The 19,198-nt window shown below is 38.4% G+C and overlaps 1 protein-coding gene across 7 annotated transcripts in view; it reads right to left on the bottom strand.

Moving 5' to 3' along the window:
• ZDHHC14 (zinc finger DHHC-type palmitoyltransferase 14) overlaps window positions 1–19,198 on the bottom strand; it is a 515,017-nt gene that overhangs the window by 36,508 nt on the left and 459,311 nt on the right. For 5 of the 7 annotated variants that reach the window (XR_007374980.1, XR_007374981.1, XM_048935637.1 and 2 more), the window contains exons 2-3: window positions 16,328–16,500; window positions 2,934–3,092 (exon numbers count right to left, since the gene is read on the bottom strand). Coding sequence is in view for 5 of the 7 variants with exons in the window: in XM_048935634.1 (XP_048791591.1) it covers window positions 2,934–3,092; window positions 16,328–16,500 (332 nt within the window). In the remaining 2 variants the exon portion in view is untranslated. The remainder of the gene's footprint in view (window positions 1–2,933; window positions 3,093–16,327; window positions 16,501–19,198) is intronic. The other 2 variants (XM_048935635.1, XM_048935633.1) reach the window with 1 other exon arrangement.

The following is a 19,198-nucleotide window of genomic DNA, read 5'->3' on the forward strand; positions in this document are numbered from 1 at the left end:
CTTAGCTACAAAACACTTTTCAATTTCAAGTCACCATCATTAGCTATGCATTTTCACCAGTGATGAACAAAAGCCTGCATGCTACGCTTGTAAAATTATGCACCAGTGGAGGTGATCCACTGTTTCACAGCCACTATGACAGCACTGTTGCTAGGAAAATGTTGCCCATGCAGTCCTCAACACTGTCCTGAACAGACGAAGTTAGAAGGCGCTAATCGAGGCTACTCGGCAGGTGTGGTAGAACAGTCCAGCCACCACTGGCAATACGCTCCACAGTCTTCAAACTGGTACAGGTCCTGGTGTTACCATGTTGCAAAAGAACGGCTGTCTTCTACTCTGGCATGACTCTGGAAGTTTGAGCCTTCAAGCTCAGTTAGTTTACTCCCGATGTAACAGTCAGAGTTGATGGTTTGCCCAGGTTCCTGGAAATTCAGAAGGATCACCCCTTTCCATGCCCAAAGACATCACTTTACCCACTGAGGGCTGAGTTTTGAACTTTTCCTTCAATGGGAAGTTCACACATTGCCACTCCATGAATTATTGTTTTGACTCTGCCTCGTACTGATGACCCCACATCTCATCACTGGTAATAATGTGATCCAGAAAACTGTCATCTTCAGCCTCATATTGGTTCAATAGGTCCCGACAAACTTCCATATAGCATCTTCTGATTCCTGTGTGAGCATCTGTGGGGACCCACCTGACACCAACTCGGTGATATTCCAGTGTTACCTCTACTATTCTCAATGCACTGAATCTGACACAGTTCCCTGGTCATAATCTGCCAATTCATATGGATAAACTGACTGAGATGCTCTTTATTTTGTGATATGACAGCAGCATGGCTGTCCAGAATCTGGCTTGTCTTTTACATCACTGTTGCCACTGATGAAATGCACCACCCACTGCCTCACTCTGCTCACATCCACTGTTTGGTCTCCATCAGCTTCCAGCAAGCATTAATGAACATCAGTGGGCACCATTTTTTCCCGCATGGATAAATTCAGTTCAACACCTTTGCTTCATACACAATTCCATGTCAAACACCATTCTGTCAGACTGCCTCTCTGCTGCCGCCTGTCTCACAGCAACAAAACATAGTGGAATATTGGTGTGCAGGTTCAACTTCTACTGCCATAGCACCAACATCTGCTCCTGACATCATGGGCCAACAGAATAACTAGGAAGCATTACTTTTGGAGCAGCCATTACAATTCCCATTACAAAGGCTGATGGGGAAAACTGCAGCAAATTCATTCCAACAAATGAATTATTTGAAAACAAGTAACTTTAAATCACAACTGTGTAATAACAAATCACAATCATCTCACCTAAAAAAAATAGGAAACAATTACTGCTTGTACAAAACACTCACTGTCCCTTTTCTAATATATATATGTATATATTCAGACAAATTAACAACTGTTGCTTCAATACAGACATAATCAGAAGACAGAGATTTTTTTTAAGTTCCCTCTCCCATCACTAATTCTTCTCACTGTAGGCTTCACAAATTTAGTGTTAAAAGGACACAATCAGCGTACGTACAAACTGTAAATAAATTCCTCATTGCAGTTTACTTTAAAAAGCCAAAACAGTATTTTTAAATAGATTTCAAGATGTATCTGAAAGGGTTGCTCTCATTTATGCACTCTCTTGATGAGGATAACAACCCCCATGTTTTATTTACCTTTTCAATATTTACTTTTTTTATGTACTGGTCAACAACTGCATTTTCAAGCTGTCGGATTTGTGACAATAGCATCACACTGTAACATCCAAGTTATAAATTTGATAAGATAGTTTTGTGAAGATGAATCAACTGTAACATCCTTGCCATATTCAACAGCTTTAACAAGATTTACGCAACCCTAATACGTCAGGAATGCTTATTTACCCAGGGAACCATGTACAGCTACCAACTAATGGCACGGAGCCAAAAGGCTACACTTCTCACTGTCATGTAAGCGTGCTCATTATACGAGTATCATCTACATATGAAATTATGATACTTCCAGTGACTGCTTTATATCTAAAAATATCAGTACTGAATGCTGCAATTACATTTCTCAGCTGGAGACATCTTGCTACATTATTTTCTTGAATGCATAAGATCCAGGCTCAACAGTGTGCTAATCAGCTGCACTGAACTCTAAATGGGATTTAATTAACTATAAAACTACTCAGATTTGATTGGTGAGCTTTTTAGTTTGTTTTAAAATCCAAGCGCATCTTAATCACCTTGCCTGCCCTCCAAACAAAACAATCACAAAAAAGACAAGATGCTCAGAGGGAAAAAAACCAACCCTATAATCACAAAATAACCATAGGCCCTGACATCATCTACTTCCTTTCCAAATAATATTTCTCAGTAATTTCTTACTGATTCTGACTTCAGAAGTTTCTAGCCTTAAAACTGTTCAAAGGCAGGAGTTACCTACAGTGTGCATTCCCCTGTGTAACTCTAGCTGTTAGAAGTATGCCTTTCAAAGCTGGTACAAAATTAACAAGAGAAGCAGCTCCTTGGCTGCAATTTAGTTTGGGAAAGGAAACAATGCTGAGACTCCTTTAAAGATTGGTCCCTCTGCACTAGAAATTTCATCGCAGATACCGCATGGTCTCACTTGGTTTGGGTGCTTCTTTGTTTAGCAGAGCAGGATAGGAAAGGCACATGCATAGGAGAGGTTTCTCTTTTCTGTCTTAGACACAACTTATGCATTAGGTCAAAACTACTCATATTCTGCCTTCTAAAATTCTTAACGTTGAACACAGTTTGTAGGAAAAAGGATGAACACAGCAAGTGTTCTCATGAGTAACCCTGCCATTAACTCTGATCGTTTCTTTTCCCTCTGATTTCTGAAGCATTCATAACATACATACATACATAGCGTTACCAAGCTAAACATATGCCATATATATATTTTTTTACTCACCTACGCAGTTATCGCAAAGGCTGCAATGTGAGGCACGAGGTGGGCGGAAAATCTTGCAAGTAAAACAGTATTTTAGTTTCACTGTCTGTCCATTGATGATCACTTCTTTTGTTCTGGGAGGGGGGCGGTATCCTCCTGAACTGGAGCCATTTGCAATATCTAAACAGGGAAACACAATACATTAGGCTCTGCACATGAGCCATGCTGCACGCACTCAACCATCCTTGACGGGGACCTACAGTTACAAGTTTGTATCGACTTCATATACTTGAACTGGCTTCTACCCTTCTCATTCTCCTGGAATAAGTGCTCTTAAAGATAGGAAGAAACATAATTACAAATAGCATCCACAACCAACTAATTTGAATTAAAAAAAAAAAAAAAAAAACATGACAAAGCAATGCCCAAAATAAAGTTTCAGATGCTGACAGCTACCTTGAGCCCCAAAATCTTACAATCTCATATCCCTGAGCAGTTTGTTGAGAATACATTACAAACAATGACAGCTAGTAGCACAGTATGGTGAAAACATAAACAAATGTTTTCAACAGAGTTTATTCAGTTCAACCTTGAAATACAAGTTTGATCTAAGGAAGATGTTCATCTCTGAACATGAAAGCAGACTGATCATCAGCTCATTTAAAAAGGGAAAACATTTCAGATGACTATTTCAAAAGCCTCCATCTGGACAAGTCATCTTAGGAAATTCCTTATTTTTTTTTCTTTTTTTAAAACTCTGTAATAGCAAGAAGTTTGTAGAACTTCTACAGCACTTGTCAAGAGAAACTAAGAAAAGCTACCTTTTAAACAGGAAATCACTTAAAATAAAAGAAGCTAACATTTTAGTCTTGAAAGCAGAAATAACAGAGGGTGTAGGCTCAATCTAGTATAAAACCTACATGTTTACCTCAGCAGCACTATCATTAGAGCTTGGCATATAGTACAAGTAAAATCAGTTGTTCTAAGACCTCTTAAAGGCTGTGATATAATGGAGTACATTCACAGATTTTGCTTTTTGGAAATTTTAAATCTAACAGCCAGTGTTACTTTTACAAATCTTGAAGTTTGTTTTTTTGCATAAAAATCATTTCCAACAATTGCATTTGGAAAAAGTGGTGGGGTTTGGGCTTCTTGTTTGTTTGATCTATGGACATCAGCAACCATCAGTTGCTAAAGGACTGATAAGATTACATCACTGAAGTTCAATTTCATCCCTCAAATTCTCCCAAACTGAGCTATACTCTAAAAGGTGAACATATACAAGCAGTACCTCTTTGTCAGTTTATCTGCTCTTCTGAAATCACAATCAAATCAGGTCACAGAAGTGACAAAAAATATATATTTTTTATTACTTTCAGATACACAGAACAGGAAAATCAATAGGGAAATGAAACCAATTTTTTTTCCCCCATACATGAATGCAACTGCATTTTGAAGTCAGGGTCACCTTCACAACTATGTTTAAGTTATCTCTATCACTTTAACGCTGGGCAAGCACGGCCGGATGACTCCAAGATCCATAACTGGTGTTTGAGGTCAAATTATTACAAATATCACTCCAGGTGCCATTTTTGTGAAGCCTGCAGGGATATCTGCACAGCCTACAATCTACACATTGTCAGTCTGGGGGAGGTGGGAACCAGAATGCCTCCTACTTAGAAAGGCATTCAAATTAGTGTAATTGTAGACCTGATAGTAAAGGTGCAATAACAGAATTAGCAAATCCAGTTTAGGAAGTTCTCATGTGCAACCTCCTCACTCACTCCAGAAGCATGCATCAGTAGAAGTATCTATGGAACACCACTGCAAACTTGAGGACTGAAACAAGTTGGCCTCTGAATCTCCTGGGAAAGGAAGTGGAAGAAGGTGCAATAGATGCAAATGAGAGAATCAAAACATGAGGCTCCTAAGCATCCCATACGGGAAAGAAGTGGTGAGTACTAAAGAAACAGTTGCTCAGAAGCAGCTTGTTAGACCCTGTCAGGTGTTTGGTTGTATTGAATTGCAACCAGACCCTGCACTGTTCCTGGAATGCTCAGCCAAGTCCTACGACCATGGAAGCAGAGGTTACTGTGTGGCTCTCATACCAATCAATAATACTGATTTTGACCTCAAGGCCAGTAGTACTTACCATCATATTTATGACTAAACAAGTGCTGCACATAAGTTACTACTGTATTTATTTACATGCTGAAGCGTAACTACACAATAAAAGTTGCTGAAGATGTGATAGAGACACTATCTTAAGTTTCATATTTATTCATTTTTATGTTTATGGTGGTTAAAAGAAACTTAACTACTTAAACGATGGATTTTGAAGCATTCTAGCAGGTATGAAAATTGACGAGGTCAAAAAGAATGACTTAATTTCTCCAGGTTATACAGAGAACCTATTCTTATGTGCTTTCTTTTTCAGAAGTAAGCTGAAAATACGCTTTTCTGAGGGTGGAGCACAACTGTGCTTATGCTGTTCAACACTTAACAGAGTTACGGCCAATTCCTAGATCCAAACAGGAAAGAGTTTCATACAATTCTGGGGCCAATTCTCATATACACAGTGTTTTTTTCCCCTCTACATTACAAGTTAGTAAGTACTGGGAAACAGTGAAATAACATCTTACTAGCACCGACCCACATAATGCAATACAGTACTGTTAGGGAAGAAAATTCAGGGGAGAAAACAGTACAAAGTTGTGGTTATGAAAATCCTCTATTGCTGATGTTAGTTGCTATCATTGAAAAAGGCAAATATGCTTCAACAGATTATACTTTCAGTGACATAATCACTAGCAGGCTTGTAATACTGTTAGTCTTTATATAAGTTCATAGACCTTACAAAACACAGCGTTATATCCATTTTTGACCTAAGAGTTAAGAAAGACTATTAAGTTCTGAACACAAATGTAGGTCATTAGCCCCAATTAACTCTTCATTCAAACATGTTTATGACTACTAGTTCATTAATAAACCAATGATTCCCATTTCATATTTATGTTTATGTAATTGTAGCTTTCAACACTGCTTAGAAATGCCAGTGCATTGAATTAAATAACACTAACATTTAAAAGCTTCTCCTCATAGAAAGTTCCAGGTATTGAATATGTACAACCATCAAAAGAAAATGACTTTCAAATCACAACCAAGACCATTTAGATTTTTTTTTTTCCTTAATGAAATATTTATTCATAGAAAATGCACAGCAACTGAAAAAAAAAACACAAAAAACATTACTTCTTAAGCACTAAGAAGTGCCCTGCTTTGTCTTTTTATTTTTACATGCTTTAGCAGAATCTCAAAGGCAACTTTCCTTGCCTCTGGTGCAAAAGGGAGACTACTGGCCATCCTGTTCCATTTACAACACTGTTTTTTCTAAGAAGATTTCCTTCCAAACCAGTGCAGTGAAGTTCAAGTTCACAGGCACAGCCAATCCCAGCTCTCTAACTGAAGAAAATTTATCTCAAAATCCATGGGCAAAAGCTGATGCAAACTAAACGAAATGAAAACTGTCTTGCTGACTCGCAACAGAGTCAGAATTTCATCCACAGTCTTTAACTGAATAATTAAATCCGATCTTAGTCATTGTTTATTAGCTATTTATTTATTTATTTATTTATTGGTCCTTCTGGGAGCTATCAAGAGAGTAAAACCAAAAGTGCTGGATTTAATCAAACTTACCTATCTTGAATGTGCTAAACATGCCTTGTACCTGCCTTGTCCTGGTCTCACTAATTTTCGGACTGTAGTTGGCTTCAATTGGACTGCTCATACTTGTGTTCAAATGCAGGCCAATCTTTAAATATATGCAGTTCCTTCCTTTAAGGCATAATAAGATTAACCTTTACAGAACTACCCTCCACAGATAAATCTGTTTGACCATTGCTTTTCTACATTTTTCTTTTCCAACCCATTAATGATATAGCAAGGCAAGCTATTTTATAAAATAAGCATAGAATTCTCCCACTAATGGAGTTGCCACCAATCCTTTTCTGGTACTTTGCTGTGACACATTTTACAACTTCTCTATTGCAGCATTAAGTGTTCATGCACTAGACGGGGCTCCAGCATTTTTATTTTAGAAGAAACTAAACAAAAGCCACCAAAGATACAATCCATACCCTTGTAGGACCAAGGTATTTGACTTCAAGAAAACTTGCTTCACATATTTAATGGAGAAACAGCACAATCTTTTTCTAATACAATAACATATTCCACTTTGCTCAAATTATTCCATTCATTATTAATTGGGGGCGATGTTTGTATGAGACAAAGCCTGGAATTTTGTATACATATCACCAGGATCCTTCCACTCAAGCATTTGCCTTTTTGGTCAATTTTCCTACAATACTAGGAACAAACCCCCTCTAGAAGGTCTCTCCATATCATCACTACACAAACATATCAAGACCATATCATGCAAGGTTTGCCACTGTGATGCAATTTCCACCTTCAAACAATACGATTAGCAAAATTAATAACTATGAGTACTTCCAATGTTTCCTGCTGAAAGAAACAGATAATGCAATGAAAAATCTTCAAGTATGACCTATAACATCTGAAGAACAATAACAGAAACCCCATAAGAACATAAGCTTCCTCTAAGAAAAGCATTCTCAGTGTTTAACTACTTAAATTGAAGCTATATACTTAACAATAGGGGGATACAAGAAGAAAAGGGTTTTTTTCTTTTTTTTTTATTTTTTTTTTTTTAAGTGATAAGAACTTAAGTAACATTTCTCTGTTTCCAAACAGTAATTTCAGGGACAAACAATACTGGGAACCTAGCTTGGACAACCAGTAGCAGCTAACTGCATTCCACACATAACTCTTTATCTGAAAGCTGACAAGAAATACTGACCAAGTATTGCTCATACTTTAGAGAAAAGTGCCTTGATTTCGGAAAATGTTGCACACTATTTTCTTAAGAGAAGAACTGCATCACCATCCTTAAGTCTAGGGCTTTGTGTGAAATGTAACCTCACTTCCAGACACAGATGTAATTGTCAGTGATTTGTTGAAAGAAAAAAGCATATGGCACAAGAGCTTTCTGAAAGACTTAGCTGGCATACAAAAACATATTTCTACTAGATTTTAAGAATATTGTTTAAAGCATGAAATACCAGGTATGATCATCAATCTCATATCCCACCTTTGGACAGGAAGAAAAGCATACCTAAGTTGCATCTGTGAGCGGTATTTCTTAATACCATTGAACAATTCCATGAAACACCTATGTTGCGCTGGCCACAGAGATTTAACTTCATAGACCCTAATGAAATCTAAAAATGTTTTCCAGTTTTTGAAGACTACCCTCTGCTAAATGAGCTAAAGGAGACAAAAATCATAACTGCAAAGAGGTTTCAAAATTCCAAGTGACAAAGACTAGAAAAATTCAGTGTTGACAATGCAACGTCATTAATACAGGACTAAATAAGCCTGGTTATTTTACTATAAACAGCCTGCAAAACAGTCTTTCAAAAAGTCAGAACTACTGTGGCCACTACAATGGAACAGCATCTAAGAACTCAAATGTAGTTAAACTCAGAACATACAGCAGTATTCGAAGTTTTATCAGCTTCAGTAAAAAGAAGACATTAAAAAACATTTATAAAAATTATGCATAGACTTTAACTTAGAAGTCCCTAAGCTGTAGGTTAGGGAAAGCAATAAGGGTACAGCAAGGCATTTGTATTCTTTCTGTGCACATCCACTGCTGATCACGGATTAGACATCAGGATAGATGGACTACTGATCTGGTCACATAAGGCTGCTCCTGGTTTTCATGCTCCCTTAGAAAAACAGCCCATCTCAATGTTGGATGTTGCATCCAAGTAAGTTAGAGTGCTTCTTAAAATTGTGCTAATGCTTTCTAAACTTTAAATGTACTGCTGTTACTGTAGGCAGCTAATGTGCTTTACAGTAGTTTTGCTTTCATATTAAATTCACATAGAAGCCTTTTCATTAAATAAAAGAAATCATTATTTCTGAATTTCTGAATTTCTGAAACTATTAAAGTTGTCAGCAACACAGGAAACAGTTTAGGATGGGTAGATGCCAGCAATCTAGACCAGAGGAAACAGAATCCTCAGATTTGGAAGTGACCTTTAACGGTCATCCAGTCCAACTCCCCTGCAATGAACAAAGACATCACAGCTACATCAGGTTGCCCAGGGTTTTATCCAGTCACACTTTGAAAGTCTCCAGGGATGGGGCATCCACCACTTCTCTGGGCAATCTGTTCCAGTGCCTCACCACCCTCACTGTAAAAGTTCTCCTTACATCTAACCTAAAGCTACCCTCTTTAATCTTGATGCCATTTCTTCTGTTCTATCACCACAGACCTTGGTAAAGAGTCTGTCCCCTTACTTTCTGTAGCTCCCCTTTAGATATTGATAGGCTGCTATCAGACCACCACAGAGCTTTCTCTTCTTGAGGCTGAACAGCCCCAGCTCTCTCAACCTGTCAAAGGCGAAGAATGCTTTCCCTCACTGCCCTTGAGAATAAAGGTAATGAATTAAACTTTAATAATCATCTGGGAAACAATTCCGGTCCCATGCCTGAGGGAACTACATAAACAGAAACCAGTAAAAAATATGTGAATAAAGCCCAAAGGAATCAAAAGCTATCGACAGCTAGAAGCAAGCACTATAAGGATCCAAATTTAAATCGAATCCTGAAGCAATGGAGAACTCCAGGAATCTTCTGAGTTTGAAAAATGTCTGGAGCAGAAGCCACTGGCTGTTTTATTTGTCTGTAGGTCAGAAAACCCGAAGTCTTGTTTGTACAGCGTCTGAATAGCAAATCCTGAACACGACCACCACCTTCCCGTTACTGAAACAGAGGGACACCATCAAGCAAAAGAACTTCTTAGAACAACCCATGGGGACTTGTTTCTGCGTCAAGGCCCCATAACAAGAAGTGCACTGTTAGAGTGCTGTCATCTGCCTTATCACAGAATCACAGAATGGCCAGGGTTGGAAGGGACCTCAAGGATCATGAGTCTCCAACCCCCCTGCCACATGCAGGGCCACCAACCTCCACATTTAATACTACACAAGGCTGCCCAGGGCCTCATCCAATCTGGCCTTGAACACCTCCTGGGACGGGGCATCCACAACCCCTCTGGGCAGCCTGTTCCAGCACCTCACCACTCTCTCTGTAAAGAATTTCCCACTGACATCCAACCTAAGTCTCCCCTCCCTCAACTTAAAACCATTTCCCCTTGTCCTGCAGCTATCAACCCTTTAAAGAGTTGATTCCCCTTCTGTTTGTAGGCTCCCTTGAGGTACTGCAATGCCTGCAATGAGGTCACCCCGCAGCCTTCTTTTCTCCAGGCTGAACAAGCCCAGCTCCCTCAGCCTGTCTTCGTAGGGGAGGTGCTCCAGTCCTCTGATCATCTTCGTGGCTCTTCCCTGCACCCTCTCCAACAGCTCCCTGTCCTTCTTGTACTGGGGGCTCCAGACCTGGGCACAGTACTCCAGATGGGGCCTCAAAAAAGCGGAGTAGAGGGGGACAATCACCTCCCTGTCCCTGCTGGCCACCTCTCTTCTGATGGAGCCCAGGATACCATTTCTTTTCTGAGGTGCAAGGGCACACTGCTGGCTTATGTTAAGTTTTTCATCTATCAAGACCCCCAGGTCCCTCTCCACAGGGCTGCTCTCAAGGACCACTCCTTCCAGTCTGTATGGATGCCTGGTATTCCTCCGGCCCAAGTGCAAAACTCTGCACTTTGCCATGTTGAACCTCATCAGGTTCACCCAGGTCCACCTTTCCAGCCTGTCAAGGTCCCTCTGAATGGCATCCCTTCCTTCTACCGTGTCAACTGCACCACTCAGCTTGGTGTCGTCAGCAAACTTGCTGAGGGTGCACTTGATTCCGTTGTTGATGTCACTGATAAAGAGCACTGATCCCAAGACAGACCCTTGGGGGACGCCACTCGATACCAGCCTCCACCTGGACACAGAACCATTGATAACCACCCTCTGTCTGCAGCCTTTCAACCAGTTTCTTATCCATCGAGTGGTCCACCCATCAAATCCACATCCCTCCAATTTGGAGATAAGGATGTGGTGGGGAACCATGTCAAAGGCCTTGCTCAAGTCCAGGTAAATGACATCAGTTGCCTTTCCCTTGTCCACCGATGCCATCACTCCATCACAGAAGGCCACCAGATTGGTCAAGCATGACCTTCCTCTGGTGAAGCCGTGCTAGCTGTCTCGAATCACACACCCACTCCTCATGTGATCAAGCATGTTATCCAGGATGATCTGTTCCATGATCTTCCCAGGCACAGAGGTGAAACTCACCAGCCTGTAGTTCCCAGGGTCCTCCTTGCTCCCTTTCTTGTAAATGGGAGTGATGTGACCCTTCCTCCAGTCATCCAGGAGAACCTTATCTGTCTAGGTTTTTATTATTCATGGAAAATTTATCTTCTCCTTTTGGATTCTTTTTGCATCTTTATAAGCTTTCTGAAGCTCAAATGAGCAGGATTATGAAAATAACACATCTAAGCCATTTTTCATGCCAACTACAAAGCAATCAAAATGCTTCATCCTTTAAATAGGGACCAAAACATATCCAGATAATATTCATAGCCTGTTTATATTTCTGCCACACTACAGGAATAAATAATTATACTGCACATCATAAAATCTCTAAAGTGACTATTACACCAAAGGCAATTCAAAAATCATAGATACAAATAAGAACTGCATATATGGATACTGGATATAAACGCTGAAGTATTCATTTGCTGTGATTAAATTGGGGAAATCCCTTAACAAAAGCATATTTAAAACATGGTCTACAAAATGCTCATGCATTTCACAAAGTAGCTGGATATAGTTCTAAAGAACACCTGTCACAGCAAGATAGCTAAATCCTAATAGCTACACTTCAACAACTGGTTTGCAATCTCTTTTTGCAGACCACCACCATTATCTTTATATGCAATTATTGAAAAGGTGCATTTCCATTAAAAAGCTGAGCTGCTTTACATAAAAAGAACAGATTATACAAGGTTTTGTTCTGAAGTTTACCCCCTCTCAACTGCACCATCATTATTATTTCCAATGATATCAGCTAGTAAATTCCAGCAGCACCTTCATTAATGGATTTTAATTTCAGTTTCCTTTAGGGTCTGAAGAAATTCGAAGGATGACAAATTAAAAAGCACCTACAGAGATGGCAGGTAACATAGGACAGCACCTAAATACTACTATTCTTTCCAGCTTTTCTTACCCTCCTCTCTGTTCCTCTCAAATGCAGGTGTGAAAGTCTCCCATTCTTCAGGAGGATTTTATTACTTCTGAAACAGCTTAAGAAATTATAGGTAATATTTTTCTATAGTTAAACTGTCAGCCATCAGTGTAGGTGGTCCAACTTCAAAGGACCAGACCTGACTTTCCGTTCTAAACTGAGGACCGCTTGCTTTCATACAGCACACTCGTTTTTCAGCAGAGGAAGCAATGATACGGTTATTCTTACTTTAATCAGAATTAAAATGGTTTCCCTCATCTAATGCATCACATAAGTTCCTTACAAGGATCTCACATTATAACAGGACTAAATTATTCTCAGTACTTTTCATCAAAGAAGAAAAAAAACAAAACCGAAGACCAGCAGAAAGAAGTGCCATGACGTGATTGCAGGTGGCTTCTAACCAACCACAAGGTCCTATCTTTAGCCAAGAAATGTATTTAAAGAAATGTAGACATTTGTGGAGAGCCTTCAGATACTCTACCCCACAAGACTTGATCATTCACTTAATCGGGGATTATGGAAAGAAAAATTAATAAAATTGCATTTTTTCTCTGACGCTTTATTGCCTTTACTTTATTAGTTTGGGAAATAATAGCGTTTTGACACAATGAAAACACAAAGTTGCTCCTTCCTTTTAAAAACGTTCTACCTTAGAGTCAATACAGTAGTAATTTTCCATTTCGCTGTATAAACACAGACTCCTGCAAATTATTCTAGATTTGTTAATATAACAAATGAAAGAAAAACAGTTGGTCAACAGTTGGTCAACTTCCCTTCTCCTAGTACTGTTTTAAAACATGTTTTGCAAAGTGCAGGCTTCTACTCAGCATCCTCCAGAGTGGAGGGTGAGACCTACTGAGAATCTTTTCTGATGAGGCAATGCAGTGTCCCAGTAAAGTTGCCTTTCTGAAAAGGTAAAAGGCCAACTTCCACGTGTACAACCAATGCATTTGCGTAAGTTAGGAGAAACAGATGAAGACTAAATTCCTTTCTAAACCATCACTTAAAATTCGCTACAATTTCATTTTAAAAATACCTCTGTATCTCAAATTTGATAAAGTTTGAATTTAACTGTAATATACAACTTTTGTTCTTTTTAATTTTGAAATAACCATTCATCTTTTTTTTAATTTTTTTAATTTTTTTTTTTTTTTTTTTAATTTCAAAAGCAGCACTGTTTCCTTTATGACAGATATATCAGGTATTATGAACATCTACTCTCATTCTTTGGAAACAGCTCAGATGTTATCATCAGAACTTATCATCAGAAAAGCAGAGACCAGGATGATGACTGGCAAACAAAGGCTACTTGCACTTCACTGCAAGGAGAGAAAAACCAGGACTTCTGGAAAGAATTGTCACTATGAAACAGTCAGGAGAAACTGTTCTGGCAGATTTAAAAAGGTTCTCCAGGGGAACACGTTCCTTCTTAAGGAAGGTTATTCAATTAGAAAGACATTATAATTTCAGGTATCTAATAAAAATATTTACCTTCCAATCATAAATTTTTAGTGAAGAATGTCCTCTGCTCTCCAAATATTGCATTACTAACATTGCATTAATAAAACAAAAAAACTATACAGTGGTCACAGAAATTATAGAAGTTACACAGGAAATGCAATTTTAAAATGCCTTTTTTAAAAAACAAAACTCTACATCTTAAAAATTGCAATAGTTTCATTATACAAAGAGGAAGAAACATATATGTTTGAATTCCATCCTCTTTCCAAAAATTCCTACATAGAATAACTTTATTGAGAAAAATCTGATGGGGGAAAGGAGAACGAAGAAGGAAATTATCATTTTCCTCCACGTGATCACAAATAGTTCTGAGATGTTTTTTTCGTCGCTCTCGATTCTTTCCTTCCCATCTCTGAATCTAATGCCATTATCTGTTGTAGCAACTTGCACATACTTCTGTGCAGCACATTATGTAGTCATTATTTGATTCTACAGTGATAGCAGTACTAAAAGCTGAAAAAAATAAGCTCTGAAGTCAGTCTTCCTCAGATATTTGTTAACATTTCCCAATGTGAATTTGAACTTTATCATTCATTGTCCACATATCTGGATTCTGCAAAAATTAGGAATTCTTCTATTACACAAAAGAGAACTGGAATCATTGTATCTGAACACAACTCAGTTTCTCAATAGAAACACATTCCACTACAGTGACAATACAGTATGCTTCTTCCATTTCTGATTTTACTTCCTTATGAACATAAAGACCAGGTTGACCAAAGATTGTTTTGAAATAATGCCAAGTGCCATATCCCAATTCACCCATTAGCACTGAGCTACCTGGATCATCTAAAATCTAACAATGCACTTCTGTGTGTCTATGTACAGTATGGTCCTCGGCCAAAGCTAAGTCATGACTGACCAAATGCAACCTTCTTCCCTTGTGGCCATATCAGATGGCTCCAGACTATGCACAATTAGTCCAAGTGTAGAAAAAAAGCAATACAGCTTTTCTTACAGAAATGTGACTGCCAGTGTGACTGCTCTGTTGGTACTGAAAGCTTTTCCAGATCCTATGTGATTACACAGCTCCAAAGATCTCAAATCTATGCAAAGGATACATGGAACAAGTAAAAATAGCTGCTGAACGTAGTATGTATCAAATGCATTAACTTCGCTTCACTGAAGCATACTAAATGCTGTTTATGCAGACACCTTTATACTTTATGACTTAGCATACTGTAACAGCTGTGCTCGGAACACTCCAAACCTGGCAAAATAAAATGATCTTGCTGTAGTGAAAACCAATAAACTCATCACTATTTTGAAACCCTACTTCTTAAAATAATCCATAACAAAAACAACATGTGCCTTTCCAGAAGGCACTCAACCATCACTCTTGTTCCTCCAAGAGCAATTTTCTGAAACTGAGTCTTCAGGATATATTTTTTAAACAATGAACCCATGAGATTCAAACAACCACTAAAATATGGAAGCTGTTAAAAACGAATTTGTTACCCTTCCTCTGAGTTCAAGATTCAAAAAGGTCTCAATTTCAAGTCATCAGCTTTTTTGTTTTCCCTTAAGAACGTTCCTTTGTCCAACAGATTTCTATATGTGGAAGGCATAGCTTCAGGATGTCTACATCACGTCTGCATTCAAATTTAAGCAAACAAATGTAATGTTGATGTGACATTTTAGTGTTTTGACTAAAACTCTTTATCATTTCCACTCACTGGCATGGTTCAGTGCCATATTCATACCAATGCTTTCTGAGGAAACTAAACCAGAACTCCTGCTCCATATATATACCAAATCAACCCTACTCCATAATATAATCAAACAAATTACTTTGCCCTTCAGTCAGTTTCACTAATATACACCTGTTACATATTTTTTCAATTATATGAGTGAGAATCTCTCTGAAACAACTTCAGAACAAATGAATTCCTAGGGTATCATTTTGAAGTAGCTGTTACTAAACTTGCTTAGTACAAAAATAAGCAAATACTGTTTATGAAGTAGCACTGCAAATTTATCCCGTGTTTTCTTATCTAGACAGCAAATGCTATTTAGTTCATCTGTAGCTTTAGAAATTCCACAATTAGAACTTGACACTTTAATCACTTGACAAGTGATTAAAAGCTAGCTCACTCTCCTTTACTTGTGCCAGCTCTAAACAGATAAAAAATACATACAATTAGTAACTGAAGTACAGCTTTTCCCAGACTGTATCAAATTGCAACACTGTACATTAATATAGGCTTATCTGATCCTTTCACAACATAATTCATAATCTAATTAAATTCCTTCAAACTGTGAGGATACATTACTTTAAAAGATGTACAACTCAATAACCTTTGCAACATCAGCTTTCTTGTCAAAAACACTTCAAAAATTCTCTTGCACACTACAGTCAGAGTTCTACAATGCCTGCTGAAAAGTATTCACAGTAATAACTATCACTCTCCAGGACCAGCATTTTGTTTACTGTCTTTTTGAAGAGTTGATCAACCGCCTTTCCACAGGAATCACTCAACTGCAGTGTCAGTGGACACAGCAACTCCAGAACAATTACTGCGGAAAAACAGGAGTAACTTCTCCCAGGAACAGAGCAGCACATCGCCTTCATATAGCACATAAACCCTCGGGAGGAAAGCGAGGAGAAAACAGACCTTCAGTGTTACCTATTTGTCTCTCTAGATCTGCTGCTTCATCTGGTGTTGCACGGGGGAGGACACCAGGATCACTGAAACTAGTACGCAGCAGGGTCCCCATCACGAAAAAGAAAAGTATCCCACCAATTGCAGGTATAGCAGGTGTAATCTTCTCTGATAAATATGGACAGCTGGAAAAGGAAAAAAATATATTCAGCAATCAATCATCAAACAATTCAAATTGTTCTCAAAAACTGTTCGTCATTATAAATGTGTATCAAGAACTCACTTTCTCAAGCAGATAAATTTCTTGGAATATTTATGAAAGCTGAAATTTCTTCTTTATGTGTTCATTACACTTCTGAAATTTCTCAATCCGTGTAGTAATATAAAGCTCCAAACACCACAACAGTGATTTCACTAATGTGTAATACGTGCATTTACATAAGAAAATATTTTTCATACGGGATATTTTGAGCTCACATACTTATTCATCTATTGCCCACTTACATGAAGGAAATATGGAGGGGAAGAAATAACCTAAAAGCATTCTGTAATGAAAACTAAAGCTGTTAAAATGAGGAAATAATTTATGCTAAAGACATCAATCTATAAAGTGAAAATATAGTTCATCATAAAGAAAGTGCTTAAAAACTTACATCTGTGGCACAATCCTCTAATAGCTCTACTATATATCAATATTATATAATAGAGTAGATGGTATCTCAAAGCCTACTGATTCTCTAAATCCATTTCTTGCAGCTGAATAAACTTACTCACAAAGTGAAGTAATTATAATGATAGCACACTGCTGGTTTTGGGCAGCATTGACAGCCCTTTACCACTGGCTCTATAGAAACCAGATTTACAATATAATTGCAGGCTTTAGGTTTACAACAGTTAGTGATTCGCCTCTATATTTCACATGCAATAAAACCAGAAAGGACACAAACACTTGAATCTAAGCAACACAAAATATAAATACATCTTCATGGCTGTGTAAAAGGTTATATGAATGCTCAGATGTTACACAGCACGCTACTGGTGAATCTGAATCATTGTAATAAGCTCTGTGGAGTCATCTCAGAAAACACAGACTGAAAACTCTCTTCACAGGTCTTCCAGTAGGCAGAGTGGGCAACACACAGATTGCTTCATGTATTTCTGATACTTGCATGAGAAGTCAAAACATAAGCCTAAAACCAATAAGTTCTAGGCCTTAGGGCTTTGTCTACAGTTTCTAGGTATCAATCAAGTTTAATTAACGTAGTCTTATTTCTGCAGGCTGCCTTAAATGATGATTCAGATGTGCCAGCTTTTACACCATGTGTTATCCTCACTGTTAACTCTGAGGAAGCGATGACAACATCAACTCTACTGCTACCACTTCAGCTGACAGGATGGGGATGGAATAGACCAGCTACAGCATACCAAGCATTGATCACCCGGCACAATGCTGTTCAACGCACTTGGTTATTTCATTGAACACAGTGCATTTAATGGAGGCAGCAAGTCAAAATGCATTACAAAGCACATCACGTCACCCCTGTGATGGATCATCCTTTTAACCTACATGAATGTACTACTATAGGCACAACACTTCACAAAAAAATTAACAAGCCTACCGGCTCTGAAGAAAAAAAAATAAGAGGGTGGAGCCATTTCACAGACAGAAAAAGAGTTTAAATGATTGGATATACTTCAAAATGCACACTTTTCAGAAACCCATTTTCAAGAGCTAGATCCCTGAAATCAGATCTAAAGGAAGCAGCAATACAGCTGGTATCTGTAGGTCTCATTTCCTTAATGTCAGAGAAGCCAGTCAGAAGGAACAACCAAACAGAAGCTTTCACAGTACACAAACACTGTACTGCTCAATTTATTTCTTGTCACAAAGGATCACTGAAATCAAAACTACTGTAATATGCTCAGACAAGAGTACAAATATGCTCTTGCAGCATATCTTTAAAAGGATTAGAGGGACCTCATATGTTAATGAAAACTAAATATAGCAGTGTTATTATTCCTCTATTGCACTATTCACAACACATACCAAAGGAACTGCAACTGTGCTGAAGTCTGTTGACCAAACAACAAGAGCTGTAAGTATATGAAAGGCACCAGGAGGTAATCATGGGGTAGCACGGTAGGTACAATACAATTTAGATACTGACCTAAGAACAGCAGTATATTCCACCTAAGCAACTTACATTTAAACATCTCAGTGATGTACAAAGAACAGAAACCGAAAAGCTATCACAACAGTAGAGTGCTTTGTTTCACCCATTACATCATACAGAATTGGTGAAGGAGCCAATTCCTAGAACCAATTCCTATGCTGAAATACTGTAAAAGCCCTGCACTGCTGTAAAGGGATGACTTTACTACAGCAGGTGATGTCTATGTCTTGCTAAAACTACAATCCATCAGCAATGACAAAACACTCCCAAAGCTCTGTGCACTTTTCACCAAATGGTAAGATAACCTGCTTCCCTTAAGTGTGTTTTCAGAGTGTGAACGCCCTGAATTTTACAAGCTTGACTTGGAATCACTTCAGCAGATTATGTCTATAAAAAAGACAAAAGATGTGACCTTTGGCGATAATAACCATCTGCGAATAAGTGCACAGACAGATGGTGAGAGGTAATGTGCAGGATAACTAGGGGATCGGATGTAGCCAGCATGGGTTCACAAAATTCAGGTCCTGCTTGACCAAACTGATCTCCTTCTTTGACCAGGTGACCTGCCTTGTGGATGAGGGGGAGTCTGCGGCTATAGCTTACCTAGACTACAGTAAGGTTCCTGACTGTCTCACACAGCATTCTCCTGAAGAAGTTAGCAGCCCAGTGTTTGGACATGTGTACTCTTCACTGGGTGGAAAAAAAAAAC

Source organism: Lagopus muta, chromosome 2 (genome assembly GCF_023343835.1).
Source record: "Lagopus muta isolate bLagMut1 chromosome 2, bLagMut1 primary, whole genome shotgun sequence".
NCBI lineage: Eukaryota > Metazoa > Chordata > Aves > Galliformes > Phasianidae > Lagopus > Lagopus muta.